The sequence below is a fragment of the Narcine bancroftii genome, chromosome 6, assembly GCF_036971445.1.
Source record: "Narcine bancroftii isolate sNarBan1 chromosome 6, sNarBan1.hap1, whole genome shotgun sequence".
Lineage (NCBI taxonomy): Eukaryota > Metazoa > Chordata > Chondrichthyes > Torpediniformes > Narcinidae > Narcine > Narcine bancroftii.
Window position 1 is genome coordinate 2,919,175 of NC_091474.1, and position 15,869 is coordinate 2,935,043.

The window sequence follows — 15,869 nt, forward strand, 5'->3', positions numbered from 1 at the left end:
TCAACTGCACCCTGGGCCCCATGGTGGGTGTTTACTAAATATGCATCCTGGGCTCATGGTGGAATTTCGATTATGTCTGCTGATTCCAAACAGGTTCTCAGCCTTACAGAATCAAACACTGCAAAAGACACAGTTTAAATCTTCCATTACAGACACTTTCCGGCATTTTCTCATCCTTTGATGAAGGGTTCAAGCCCGAAACGTCAGTTCTGTATCTTTGCCTTTGCTACATGAAGGACACTGTTTGACCTGCTGAGGCTCTCCAGCACCTTGTGTTTTTACTTTGTTGTGGCTTTCATTTTTTCATGTTTTTCAATTTTATGTGTAACTTTAACAAAAATCTTGCAGCCAGTTTTTTTTGGATCTCTCCAACCATCTGACCAATTTTCAAAAATCCAACAAGCAAAACAAAGCATAGTGTTTGCTCTTGGTGTGTAAACCAGCCAGTGCCCATCTATTTCACAACTACTTTTAAATTATTCCTTGTACCAAGTTGCACTGAAATGACACCCAGTTTCATCTTTTGGAAAACTGTCAAAATTATCTTTAAGACCTGGCTGACAAAGGCCTAACTCAAGAAGAGCACAGACTAGATCAGGTGTTACAGATGTTTCACAAAACAGGTGTGGATCTGTTGGGTATTCTGAATGTGCGTCCATGATTGCACATAGTCTTAGGGGGTCATCTTTGTCCTCTGGACAAGAGTCCGCTGAAATGGTCATGTTTTTTCAGGGCCTACTTCCACCACCTGTGCAACTGCAGCAGCCAGGGCGCTGTCACCAGCCCTGAGGTTGAAAGAAGGTACCAGCGAGTCTTTAGAGGGTTTCACCTCTGGTGCAATCACAACGGCCTGGGCACCGTCTCCATCCCCTGGGCTGAAGGTAGATAGCAAGTCTTCAGAGGATTCCACCTCTGGCACAGTGGACGCTGTGCAATTGCCAAATGAAAAAAAGTTGTCCAATCTCTGACATTTTGACGATTCTTTTTCTTGATTTTCAATTTCTTTCTGTCTCACCCAGATAGTTTCTCTTCATAGTATTTTTCTCCTTGGCATTCCTCATCAGGAAAAAAAATCTATGATGATAACAGAGCAAGGAAAGTGCATTGGCTAGGGTAGGGGTGCCAAAGTGTTTTGGCTTGTAAACAACACAAAATTCACAGGTAGCCTAACTATAATTTGATGTTCTTTTCACTCTTCCAACATTGTATTATTTTTATTGCACTTGCTCCTTTTATTACTAACTTATAATTTTGAAAACCAAAGAGAAATACGTTTGGAGCTGTTCCTCTCCAGATGCTAGCGGCCAGACTGCTCCCCCAGACTGAGCACATTTGTTCAAAAGTGGCGCCGTTTTAAACTCTGCTCCCTACTGTGGGCCACCAGCGCACCACAGGAGACTCTGAGCAGCAGTGAACACTAGTGGTGGATTAACTACCACCTGGGCCCATAGGCTCTCCCTGACCTTTCCCACCTGCACCACCCTCCGTTGAATAGAATAAAGTGATGTTAAGTCTGTTAAATAATTTGTATCATTGTACTATGTATAATATCAGTTATATGAATCAATTCCAGCCCTTGTATTCATTTAATTTACATTTTCTTTACATTTGTACTTAAACAACTTCCATGTTTTTTTGGTTTACAAAAGTGTCAATAACAGTATGTAAATCAACAGATCGAAGCATTTCTGATTCAATTTGCATGAGTGCCAGATGACTGAGTTTCTCATCGCTCATTGTTGAGTGCAAATGGATCTTGATCTTCAGTGACGAAAATTAACGCTCACCTGAACAGTTAGTGATCCTTAAGGATAGATATATTCTAAAGCAAATGTATCTATTTGGATAGACCTCATGCAGTTGCTCTCTTGCCAGAGCTCAACACATCCCAGTTACCCACAAGTATTTCCCACCATTGGGTTGAAGCACTGAAGAGATTGTGCGATGCCCGACTCCGAACCCTCCCCTTGGCCTTGCACACCGGAGCTCCTGACTCTGAGCCCTCCGCTCAGGCTACCTGAACTGTGGGGCCCAATTTGCATCTAATGAATTCAGTTTTCAAATAAAGCATTTTACTCACAGCTCTCTGATTTACTTCGAACATAAATTGAATATCGTTTCACACCTTGGGTTCGCATGCTAATACCAAAACATGGTGATGTGGAAATGCTGATTCACAATAGACATATAAAGAAATTTATTTTGTCTACGTACACTTTATTCCAGAAGGTGGCTCCCAAATACGGAATACATAGGTCCAGACAGCGAAGGGAGACTGATTTAAATATTAACACCGATGAACAAAATTAATCAATTATGTTGTGATTGTATGACAGACAGATCTGAGGCATAAGGATATATTGAACTGAAGTTAAATAGATTGAAATCAGACTTTTATCAGACCAGTTTTTAAAATTCTACTTAGTCCTGTCCTAAAGTGAGACCCTGTTGGATAAATTTAGCAAATTTTTAAAAAACCGGTTACAGGAATTAAATTCCCACAAAACCCAGTGTTGTTTTTATTTGGTAATATTGAAGGGATAAGACCAAAATTGGAATATCTCAAAAAAAAATTGTAAAGATTGCCTTGGCAGTAGCAAGAAGACACTGGTATTCTTGATCAGAATTGCAATGCACAAATAGTCTGGAGGTACTCAGCAGGTCCTGCAACATCCACGGGAAGTGAAGGGAAACCAATTTTTCACATTCAGTTTCTCCAGCACATTTGACCTCAGAATCAACACTTCCTTGTTTAACTGTATGCTCAGTAAAATTTGGAGCTTTAAGTTGCTTATCTTGCTCCAGTCGTCCTATCTGAATTCCCCATGTGAATCACAATGCAATCCAATCATTTTGATGGATTTGCATTGTATTTCAAATAATGTTTACTCTGTTCTTAGCGGTACTGCCACTCCTTTTGTCACCTTTCCTGTTCTATTATTTTATACTTTTTTTGATACACCATTCTCTAGTCATTGGAATTCTGTTCCTTCCACTCTATCAGATATTCCCCTTTCTCCTCTTCTCTCTGCTGCAGAGTTGCTTTAAAATATTTTATCTCTGAACTTTTTCCATTTCTGCACTCTTTCCACTGCTGCCCCCTGAACTGACTAATTTTTTTGCATTTTCTGTTTTCCATCCAACATAATCTTTGTGTAATGATTCATTTGCTTCACTATCTGTAAAAATTGCCTCTTGCAGTATTTTTCTCATTTGCGAAGTAAACTTTGTAACCATTGTAAAGTAACTGCAATTTTCAAAGGATGAATCAAAATGTATGACATTGTTTTTTTTAAAAAAAATCCCATTACACGAGGAACTGAAGTACAAATAAAACAAAAATGATGCTCAAGGAATTGAGATTAAAAGATGATCAAGTTCAAAATTGCAGACCTGGAATTTTGTTTCCATTTGCAGGAAGAAAGGAGAACAAAAAGGGGGAACCTCAGACCTGTCAGTTGAACAACAGAGTAGGGAAATGGTTGGAATCAGAAACGAAGGATGGAATTACCAAACACCTAGAAAAATTAGATGATATTTAGAGAAGGAAATAACTTTTGCCCAATCTGTTGAAGTTCATTTAAGGATGTTAATAGTGGTAAGGATAAAGGGCAAAAAGTGGATATTGGGCATTAAAGTTTGCAGAGGCTTTTTGGAAGTCCCATATGGAATTGGGGCTAACAGGCTGACATGGATTGAAAGGTGGTTACAGACAGAAAACAAAGAATGGGAATAAAAGGATCTTTGGCAGACTGCAATGTAAATAATAAAGTACAAGAACTGCAGATGCTGAAACCTTCAGTGAGCAGGAGAAACTGGGAGATTTGGTGGACCAGGCAGTATTCATTGAGAGAAATAGCCAATATTTTTGGCCAGGACCCTTTGAGACTGATGGGGTTCCACAGGGATCATGCCCGAGTCTCATCTGTTCGTAACCTATAACAGTGGTTGGGCTGAAGAGATCAAATTTCATCTTTTCAGGCTTGCTGTTGATAAGAAACCAAGTGGCATGAGATGCAAGGAGGCTAAATAAAAAGCTTCAAGAGCACATTGATAAGTGACAGAGCTAGAAAACCACCTGTAATATGAGGAAAAATGAAGTCACCCACAAAGAGCACAATATAGACCAGCCATCCTTCAACTGTTTTTGGCTATGGCCCCCTTAGGACTCTGCTCAAAGTTTATACACCCCCCCCGCCCCCTCGCCTTCCCTGTGAAGCAGTCATTTTGGTTTATTTTTTTCTACTCTCCTACCAACTACATTTAAAAACAAATTGAGCAGTTACATGAGGTGAAAAGAAAACGAGGCTTTTATTTAAATGTGCTGTGGCCACTGGTGAGAGTGGGGGATTGCGGGAGGGTGTTGTAGGGCCCCTGGTGGGAGTGGGGGGTCGGGGAAGAGTGTCGTAGGGCCCCTGTTGAGAATGGCTGATATTGACAAGCAGAGTAGTTCTGAAATTTGGACATTCAAGTAGTCTACACAAATCAGAAGTGATTAGGAAGGTAAATGATTTGTAAAGGTGCCGTCCTTCAATCATGTAGGTATTTTGTGAGAACTGACCTGGAGTTTTGGTTTTTTTTGTACAGTTTTGGTCTTTGTTTTTTTTTAAAGTTGCACTTCCCTGTGAGGGAGTACAAGAATACAGGATTCTGGGAGGGCAGGTTTGCTGCATGAAGTAAAATTAGGTGGGATAGATCAGTATTCTCTAGGATTTGATAAGATGAGAAATTATCTCTTTTTGAAACTTAAATTTCTTACAGTGGATCCAGGCATTTCTCCAGTGTGGAGTCTAATGCCAGTAACTGTTGATACATTCTACGATGTTAAACAAAACCAATCTTACTTTGCAGTGAAATCTCTCTTGCCGTTCTGCGTAGGCAACAATGACTCTCCATCCATCACGGTCTTTGATCCTCCAAATTGTAGTTGTTGCCTCCTTCTGTTTCTAACCATGATGATAATCCACCTCACATTTTAATTCTCTGCCTGCCTCTGATTCATTTTCCTTCCAGTTTTCCAATTGTAACTAAATGTTCTAATGTATCTCTCTGCAAGATGTGTCCAAAGAATTTTGATTGCTATTTTCTGATTCTTTTAGGTAATGTACATTTTGTTTTCATTCTTTGTAGAACTTTGTTTATTATCCTGTCCATAGATGATATGCACAACATTCTTCTGAGAAACCACATCTCTACTGTTTGATTCCATTGCATTTGTGATGGTTCATGACTCACAGCCATACATCAATATAGGAAGAATATTAGCAGCTGAGAGTTTGAAGGCAGATGTCAATTGCAATTTTTTTGTTTGTTAGGATATTTCTCATTTCTACAAATGCTGTTCTTACCATTGCTATTCTTGCTTTTATGTCTATTTCGCATTTGCCATCAGATGTTCCCCATGATCCAAGGTACTTGAAGTTGTGAACTTGCTTCAGGATTTCATTTCCCAATACAATCCAAAAATTTGGAATATCTGGTTTCCTCGGTATTACCATTGCTTCAGTTTTCTTTTTGTTTAAAGTCAGGCCAAGTCTTTCTCCCTCTGTGTTGACAGCAGATACTAATTTTTGGAAATTTACTTCTCTGTTTGATATCAGTATTGTATCATGCGGTGAAATACTGTGGTTTTTTATTTTCTTATCAACGTCATAAAACAACGTTATTCAAGGACTTACTGTAGTCACAACCTCAATAAAATGTTGGATGTTTTGAAATGGGCTGAGAAATGTATTCACTCTCTCAAGTTTTTGAATCTTTGGCGTTTGTTAGTCTGGAAGATTTTGTGCGCTCAGTGATTTGTCTTCCTTTAAAATAAGGGATGGATTGATTTTTGAATATTGAGAAAATTAAAACGCATGGGGTGCGTGCTGGAAGATGGATACCAAGTAGTAGATCAACAATGACAATAAATCATGGAGCAGTCTTAAAGGCTCTGCCTTTAATCCTTGAATTTTTGTGTTAAAGGTATTGTGTGTTTGTTTCTCGCAAACAAAAGCTCATTCAAGACTGATTTTTTTTTAAAAATTAGGCTGGGTACCATCCATTTAACCGTGCAATGCTCTTCAATGTTGGATTCATGGAAGCTTTGAAAGATATGGACTGGGATTGCGTAGTTTTTCACGACGTGGATCATATACCTGAAAATGACCGCAACTATTATGGTTGTGGGGAGATGCCAAGACACTTTGCAGCCAAGTTAGATAAATACATGTACCTGTAAGTTCTGTGATTAATCTTTAATAGAAATGTTGAAGGCATTTGGGCAAATTTTTTTGTTAAATGAAATTTATAATTTTTTTGCTTCATCCCTCTTTGAGTTGTTCTCTGCTGCACTTTTCAGTCAAACCTCCAATCCAATTGTCCTGAAATAATTAGATTATTTCAGTATATAAAGTAGTTTGAAAATGTTTGTCAAACCTGATTAATTTTCTTCTTTAAAAATATATCTTTCTCACTGATCATAAAAGCCATTTTAGGTTATAGTTCATTTTCTTTTTGTAGGCTTCCTTACAATGAATTTTTTGGAGGAGTGAGTGGATTAACAGTAGAACAATTTAAGAAAATCAATGGATTCCCAAATGCGTTTTGGGGTTGGGGAGGTGAAGATGATGATCTCTGGAACAGGTTGGTTGAGTTTATGATGATGCAATTAGAATATATTAATGATTTTAATTTTATTTCGAGGTAGGGTGTGTACACTATACCTTCTAGCCCCGAGCCTGTGCTGTGCAAATACACCCATGTCACTAATTAACCTACTAAACCCCCTCATCTTTGAAATGCTTGAGGAAATTGTTCCTCACCCATTCAGACACAGGGGAAATGAACAAGCTCCATACAGACAGTAGTGGATTCGAACTTTACATTTTGCACTCAGTTCCTAGATTTTGCCACCATTGAGAACGAGTTTCCATACCACCCACCCGTCCTCTTCCTCTCAGTTTATTTAAGCAGTATCACTTGGATTGGGTGGAATTAATACAAATGTTTAGGTTTCTCATTAATCATTAAGGCTGAAAAATTCTGTTGGTCTGCTTTGCTAGTAGAAATGTAGTGACTAAAATTTCAAAAGCTAGCGGAGGACATTTAGAATGTCCTACATGGCACCCTGGAAGTCGATGCAAATTGTCTAAAGCATGTTGCAACAGGACAAATATTCTTTGCCCGTTAGCCTGCTGTGTGTAATTAAACTTGCAGGCTTCGAGGTGTAGATAATAATCAAGAGGGACTGTAGTTAGTAAATATTGCAATGGTAGCCACGCGCTACTCGAAAGGAGACACACACACATAGTGTAGTCAGGTTAAGCTCTGTGTTTAATTAGGGGCTCCGACCTGACTTTTATACTCTCACCATTCCCCCCGTTGCCCCCCTTCACTCATGTCATGACCCGCTTAACAAAAGTGCATTTCCCACGCGCGGTACTCTCCTCCATAACAATTTCCTTTCCTGCGCCCAGTCCCTGTCATCTGACTGTGCAGCAAGGCCAGTGCCATTTTGGGGTCGCTGGCCTTTAAGCTATCCTTGCCATTCACCCGCTGGTTCATTTGTTGGGGCCAATGTCGCTGCGTGGGCTACTGGCCTTTGGTTGCACTTGTGGAGTGCCAGCTTGATCACCGTGGCATGACCCCCACCCACCCAGAACCAGTGGTATTGTCCTTGGTGCCTAGAGGCAAAGTCTCTCCAGGCTTCGGTGGCCTGACTCTCCAACATGGTGCTGGTGTCTCAAAGGGGGCGCCGGGTCCAGGTGTGCTGGCTTTAGCCTGTCCATGGTGAAAACCACCTTCTTGCCTCCGACCTCCAGCTTGAATGTGGCTCTATTGTTACCGATGACCCAGAACGGACCCTCGTATGGCCTCTTCAGTGGTGGATGATGTGGATCCCTGAGAATGAAAACATACTCACAGTCTTGTTGGCCTTTGGGTATGTTGGTCCTCGCATATCTGTGCCTGGAAGGTGGGGTCGGGGTCAGGTTGCCGACTCTTTTCCTCAGCTTTCAGAAGAAAGCTGCCGAGTCGTCCTGCTGTTCTCCTGGGGACGGTACAAAAACTTCCGGGACCACTAGTGGAGCTCCATAGACAAGTTAGGCCGAAGAGGTTTTGAGGTCCTGGGTGGCTTGTCTACCCAGTTAGGTCCTTGGAGTCTGGTCATGAGTGCAGCCTTGAGGTGCCTGTGTAAGCACTCCACCAACCCATTTGACTGTGAGTGGTAGGCTGTTGTGTGATGCAACTGGGCACCCCACAGGCTGGTGAGGTCGGACCACAGACTGGAAGTTGACTGGGACCCTGTTGGATGTTATGTGGGACAATAACCCAAACCATGCCACCCAGGACGAGATGAGGGCCTTGGCGCACAAGGTCGTGGGTGTATCTACCAGCGTGACTGCTTCTGGCCACCTGGTAAAGTAGTGGACCATCGTGAACAGATAGCGGAAACCCTGGAATACAGGGAAGGGTCCTACTATGTCCATATGGATGTGGTTGAACCTTTGTTCTGCTAGCTCGAATTGCTGAGGTGGGGTTTTGGTATGCTGCTGTACCTTGGTTGTTTGGCACTGCATGCACGCCTTCACCCATCTGCTGACCTGCTTCCGCAATCCACACGACACGTATTTGCTGGCCCCCAGCCGGACCGTGGTCCTGATGGATGGGTGAGCCAGTCTATGGATGGAATCAAAAACCTGCCGTTTCCAAGCTGTCGGGACGATAGGTCTGACCTGGCCAGTGACCAGGTGCACAGGAGGATGGTGTTACCTGTGCCGACTGGGATATACTGGATGGCTGTACAATGCTGAGCTCCTCCAGTTTCCCGAATTCCTCCTTCGCCACTGGAGCTTCTCTGGAGAAAGGTGCCTTCTCGCGTGGAGTGGTGGGCCCTGGGTCATTATGTGATGCTGTACTCCATGTTGGGGCATCGCCGTGATGAATTGGGGGGGGTGAGCATTGCAGGGAACTTGGCCAGGACCCTGGCGTACTCCTTGTCTGATTTCTGTAAGGAGTCCAGGTGGAGTGCTGGGAGCTTGGCGTCTTTGAGGTGGAAGGTTTGAAAAGTTTTGGAGTGGACCAATCTCTGTCCCTTGAGGTCCCTTGCGCATACCCAAAAGCCTACAAGACTGTGAGTATGTTTTCATTCGCAGGGGTCCACATCATCCACCACTGAAGAGGCCATACGAGGGTCCATTCTGGGTCATCGGTAACAATGGAGCCACCTTCAAGCTGGAGGTCGGAGGCAAGAAGGTTTTCACCATGGACAGGCTAAAGCCCGCACACCTGGACCCAGCGCCCCCATTGAGACACCAGCACCATGCAGGAGAGGCAGGCCACCGAAGCCTGCATAGACTTTGCCTCTGGGCACCAAGGACAATACCACTGGTTCTGGGTGGGTGGGGGGAGGTCATGCCGCGGTGATCAAGCTGGCACTCCACAAGTGCAACCAAAGACCAGAAGCCCACACAGCGACATTGGCCCCAACAAACGAACCAGCGGGCGAACAGCAGGGGCAGGCTGTGGGTGAACAGGAAGTCAGCCCCGAGGAGGGGCTGTTCCACTGCGGCTAGCGTGAACATCCACGAGGAGAGGCTGCCTCAAAACTGCAATTGGGATACCATAGGTCCAGATCATGCTGTTGTTGGCAGCCCTCAGCGTGGGACCCGACTGCCTATTCCTGGTATCCTGTTCCGACGAGGGCAGGACGCTGACCTCTGCTCCTGTGTCCACAAGGAAGCATCGTCTGGCTTGGCGGTCCCAAACATATGACGGCGGACCCCAGCATTTCCTGAAACATGCATGGCGACCTGCACCGGCGGGCTCCGGTACCCCATCTCAGTAGAAACACCACTGTTTGTTGGGATCACCTCCTCTTTTGGGCTGCTGTTCCTTTGGCAGGTCTGCACAGGTCTGGCTTGTGCTGTGACTTTCCAGGGGTCACTGAAGTCTGCATCAACCAGGAGCAGTTGGATGACCTTGGGCAGTTGCTCCAGGAATGCCTGTTTGAACATGATGCAGGGCTCATGTTTGCCCGTGAGAGCCCAAAGGTCTTGATCAGCAAGTCCTTGAAGGCAGAGTATGCGCCTTCCAAAGGGAGTCCTGGATGAAGTTGGCCACTCGGCTCGCTATGTCCTGGTCCAGGGTGCTCACCACATGGTAGTACTGGGTGCATTCTGCTGTGATTTGCTGGATCTGGAACTGTGCCTGGTCAAACCACACAAGTAGTTGATTCGTTCAGAAGGTCGGTAGCTTGAGAGTGACTGCATGGATTGCTGCCTGTTCACTCATCGTTGGGTTTAGATGCTGTCTAAACGGTTAGGGTCACCAATTAAGCCATGCACTCCTCGAAAGAAGGCACACACACAGAGTCAGGTTAAGTTCTGTATTTTGTTAGGGGCTAAGGCCCGACTTTTATACTTGTGCCATTCCCGCTGTTTCCCCCCTTTACTGAAATCACGCCCACATAACAAAAGCGCATTTTCCACATATGGGTACTCTCCTGCATAACAATTCCCTTCCCCACGTGCTGTCTGTTGGTTGTGCAGCAAGGCCAGCCCCATTCTGGGGTTGCTGGCCTTTAAGCTGGCCTTTAAGCTGCCCTTGCCATTTGCCCACGATTCGTTTGTTGGGGCCAGTGTCACTGCGTGGGCTTCTGGCCTTTGGTTGCACTTGCCGTACGGAGCGGCGGCTCGATCGCCACCGTGGCAGGCCGCCACACAATAAGTATATTTGGTCTGGTTTAATATCTTTTTTTTAAAAAAAGAACTAGTTCAAAACATTTGATTTTGATGATGGGGAAAATGTCTCTCATTTGGTAATGTCAGTACAGTGGATACTATTATTAGATCACTGGGTGAATTTAGGTTTTCGTTTTGAAGCTTTGTATTGTTGCTTTGTGTAACATTTCCTTTTAATTATCTGTAACAGTCTTGCAAGTGTGTTACTGTACAGTAATTTTTGACTGAAGTTTCTTTCAAAAGTAGGACATGATATTTATAGCCATTTCAAGTCTGAGAAGAGGGAATCATGCTTATCTGGTTAGCAAACAATTTTAGATAATTTCTTTAACTGTTCTTCTCCCTTTCATTAAATTGGAGATATAAAGAGGATACTTTAATTTGATGAATTAGCAACTGTCTATGGTGAGTAACTAATTTTACTAATCTAGCCTTGAGATAAATTCAGCTGGCAAATTTGTTGAACAATGTTCATCACAACAAAACACTTCCCGAAGGTATATATTTTTTCAACTTTTGACGTAATGTCTAAATTTGCTCTTAATCAAAGACAACAATTTACATTGGGGTAAAATCTGAGTAAACCATTTTCTTTATTTTTTTTAGGGTGCAGTTTACAGGCCTTGCAGTAACAAGACCAGAGGGTGAATTGGGGAAATACAAATCTGTACCTCATCACCATCGGGGGGAAGTACAATTTCTCGGACGGTAAATACAAGTTTTGCATTTCTGCATGTGCTCGAATTTTGTATTTTGGAAAAGAAGATAGAAAATATTCTTGAATAGCGCATGTAATATATTTCAATTGAGTGAAACAATAATGAATTTTATGATGACTGGTTACGACTTTAGATGGCTTGTTAAGTAAAAATAAAAAGCATGACAATTTCTTGAGCTGTATGTACAATATTTGGCTGGCAGAAGAATGATATTCATAAAATTAAAAATATACTTGAAGATAGCACATATAAATACAAAATATTTTAATTACCATAGCAAATTGTATAGGAAAGAAAACTGCCCCTTTTAAAGTAATTTAATTTCAGGTATAGATTGAGTAATTCCAATATCTGAGCCACACTTTATTTGACTTGTGAAATTCCACAGAGCATGAATTTTGAAATATAAAGGCAAACTGCTCAAAGTCTAACTAAATTGCAGTAGTGAGAAAACAATTTGTATTGGGACTGATTTGTTTTTTAAATAAAGAGGGTATTAATGATCAATTTAAATAATTGTATTCAATTGTTTCAAAATTCACATCGATATGCAAACTGGAATTGGATTTGGTGTGTAGAAATCGTTCACTCCTAAAGCATTGCAACACGTAATGATCCATCAGAATTTAAAAGTTAGAGATATAAAGTTTTAAGTTTAATGGAGGATAGGTGGGGGGGGGGGGGTGTGGAAGAGAAGCAAAATAAGGGAACTTGAATGAAATTTTGAACAGTGTTCCATTTCCATATACAGCATTTGGTTTCCTTTAACACTGGGGGAAAATGCAGTGCCAATTGTTTGGCTGCTTTGCATAATACCCTAATGTAGTTGGAAGGCTGACTGACTTTCTGTTTCACGTCTTCACCCCCACTCTGAGTTCTGTTTTTTTGCTTACTACACTATGCAACAGGTGAAGGAACTACACTTTGTTGTCCAACGATTACAACTTTTAGGAATAAACATTGCACTTGCCAGAAATTCTGCCGTTTTTTGTACAGCATTTTTAAAAATTTCAGCCTCTATTAATTTTAAATGGCGTTGTCTCCACTGTAGATGTGCATTGTTTTTCATGGTCCTTCTTGATGCTATTACAGCTGAAACTTTCAAAATAAAAATAATTCATTTCTCAACCTCACACTATGACTGACTCTACTTTTAATGTTTTCTGCTCTTTTTTGAAACTTAAAACTTTTAGCTGACTTTATAGTAATGAAGTATCTTGATGGGCAATATGTATTGCTTCTCTCGTGCTGACCAGCATTTTCAATTTGTATTTCCTATTTTTAGTTTCTGTAGGATTTTATCTTTGAACAGTCCTAAATATTTTTCTTAACCAGCAATTGACAATACACAACAAAATACTCAATATGATTCAATTGATTATCACATCAGCATGAATGATAATTTCATATATGTGCAATGCAGTTCCATACCTGTTATAAGATGCTTTAAGAAAACACAATTTTTAGGTAACCTACCTCCAAGCAGTTTATCACCAGAAAAATTGCAGTGTGCTACATGTGCGAGCCCATATAACCCCAAAACCCAGCAGCAATAGATATTCACCAAGACAAATGGTTACATAAACAAAGGTAGCTTTTAATTATCTTTAAACATGAAAACAGGATCAAACTTTAACTTATCACTATTGTCTTAACTAACCTAACTTAACTCCCTTCTAATTCTAAGTACACGTGTATGTAATGAGTGTGTAAGTTCAGAAAAGTTCTTTGATTCACAATCCAATCTCACTTCTCATTCCTCTAAGTTTACTGGTTACAGGCAATTCTTGTACTGTGCACAGAATTTAACATTTATAAATTTCACCAGGCTCTGGTGCTTGAAAGGTAAATGGTTACCGCTCAGGAAGGTTCTTGTCGGTTTTCAGAGAGAGATTTGTTGTATGCTGGACACCCACAATTGATTCCTTTTTAATCTGTCACATCAGTGTCTTGCCGAAGAAACTTCCCTCATCAGGGTAATCCAGATGATAATCTCTTTCTTTCAGGTCACCAGAGTTCCTTTTTGTTTCTCATATTTCAAGTGAAACATTAGACAGCCAGACTTCTCCTCATGCATGAACCACAAGGGCTTTGACCAGGCTGAACTAAGCAGTCACAACTTGTCTTCAAATATGGTTTTCCACAAGCTTGCCTCCTTGTCCTGTTCCAGTCTCTGCTGCTGCTGTCTGTAAAACTGCAGAACTGAATTCTCTCTCTCTCTCTCTCTCTCTCTCTCTCTCTCTGCTTGCAAAACCACATGACCACAAGTTCCACTCCAGATGGCCTGCAGCTCCGATGAGTTCTTTCATCTGTTGCCTTTTTGTAAACAACAATTGATTAGTGAGGTCTCTTGGGCGCTCTCCAAAGCTTTTGCAAAGGCTCTTGGCGCCGGCCTGTCTAGCATGAGCTCCAGTATTTTCAATAAGATATGTTTTTAAATATTTGTATGTGACCCACACTAAAAAAACCCTGCCCCAATTTATCTCCCAAAGACATACCTATAATAAATACAAACACAACGTGTCACATACATCTTTTATTGTACTGGATAATGGCTATCACAAATAGAGCTTTCAGTGAACTTGAAGCAGTGGGTTTTATGTTTTGGAGTTGTTCTCAGCCAATTAACTAAAATGCAAATAGCAATTATTCATTTATGAAATATTGTCTGGGTTTTTAAAAATGGACTCTATGCAAACACTGATTGAGGCCAAAATACTTGTAACCTTGTGATTTTCTGCTGACTTCAGACTTGTTTCTACATTAAATGTGTTTAATATGTGTGGTTGATGGTTTAGTTTTTTTTAAATTTAATTTGAAATACATTTAATATCTGATCATCTGCTTTGTACCATTTGCTATGTGCACAATGTACTGTGCCTTCCATGCTTGGGACAAAGACACTTTGTTCCTTTATTTGTCCATGTGCTCCACAGTTTTAAATTTGTAATCAAACAATTCACACATGATTACTGTGCACAGTCCAGATTTTGTTCAAGGTTATTTGTGTACATTTTGGTTTGACCATGTAGCAATTATAGCACTTTCTAGATATTGTTCCGCCATTTCAGGGCACCATAATGTTTGGGACATATGGCTTTACAGGTGTTTGTGATCACATAGGTAGGTTTAATGACTTCTTTGGTGCAGGTATAAGAGAGCTAGGTAAAAACACAATGCTGGAGAAACTCAGCAGGTCAAACAGTGTCATTTACATAGCAAAGATAAATATACATAACCGACGTTTTGAGCTTGAGCCCTTCATCATTGTGTTTTTACTTCAACCAGGATATCTGCAGACTTTCGTGTTTTACTTCCTGAAGAGAGCTAGGCTTGCATCTAAGCTTTTGATTACCTTTGGAGTCTGTAGTTGCCATATTTCATGGACCAGAGTGACGCCAATAAAAGTCAAACAAGCCAATATGACGCTGAAAAGCAAGAAGAAAACAGTAAGTGACATCACCCAAACCTTAGAATTACCCTAATCAACTGTTTGGAACATCATGAAGCAGGAGTGTACTGGTGAGCTGTGATCGCAAAGCAACTAGTAGCCCGAGGAGGACCTCCACTGCTGACAAAAGAAGAATTCTCATCATAATGAAGAAAAATCCCCAAACGTCTGTCTAACAGATCGGAACCACTTTTTAGGAGGCAGGCGTGGATGTGTCAATACTACTGTCTGCAGAAGGCATCACGAACAGAAATACAGAGGCTGCACTGCAAGGTGCAAACCACTAGTTAGCACAGAAACTGGATGGCCAGATTACAGTTTGACAAGCAGCATTTAGAAGAGCCTGCAGAATTCTGGAAAAAGGTCTTGTGGACAGATGAGACCAAGATTAACCTGTAACAGAGTGATGGCAAGAGCAAAGTGGGGAGGAATAAAGGAACTGCCACCTCATCTGTGAAACGTGGTGGGGGTGTAATGGCCTGGGCATGTGTGGCTGCCACTGGTACTGGCGCACTTATATTTGTTTATTATGTAACTGCTGATGGGAGCAGTGAAATGAATTCTGAGGTTACAGAAACATCTGCTCAAGTTCGAGCAAATGCCTCCAAACTTATTGGACGGTGCTACAGCAAGAGAATGATCCCAAACATACTGCGAATGCAACAAAGGAGTTTTTCAAAGCTAAAAACTGGAATATTTTTGAATGGCGAAGTCAGTCACCTGATCTAAATCCAATTGAACAGACATTCCATATGCTGATGAGAAAACGTAAGGGGACAAACCCACAAAGAAGCAGGAGCTGAAGATGGCTGCATAACCAAGATGATTCTCAGCACCTGGTGATGTCTCTTATTCACAGACTTCAAACAGTCATTGCATGCAAGGGATATGCAATAAAGTACTAATCAAGATAAGTGTGGCAGCCATATGTGCCCAGGCCATAACACTCCCACCATCATGTTTCACAGAGGAGGT

General features: G+C 41.6%; 1 protein-coding gene across 3 annotated transcripts in view; it reads left to right on the forward strand.

The window, feature by feature from the left end:
• LOC138735613 (beta-1,4-galactosyltransferase 5-like) overlaps positions 1 to 15,869 on the forward strand; it is a 68,035-nt gene that overhangs the window by 48,390 nt on the left and 3,776 nt on the right. For all 3 annotated transcript variants that reach the window (XM_069883679.1, XM_069883681.1, XM_069883680.1), the window contains 3 exons: positions 6,032 to 6,219; positions 6,505 to 6,627; positions 11,331 to 11,432. In XM_069883679.1, coding sequence (XP_069739780.1) covers positions 6,032 to 6,219; positions 6,505 to 6,627; positions 11,331 to 11,432 — 413 coding nt within the window. The remainder of the gene's footprint in view (positions 1 to 6,031; positions 6,220 to 6,504; positions 6,628 to 11,330; positions 11,433 to 15,869) is intronic.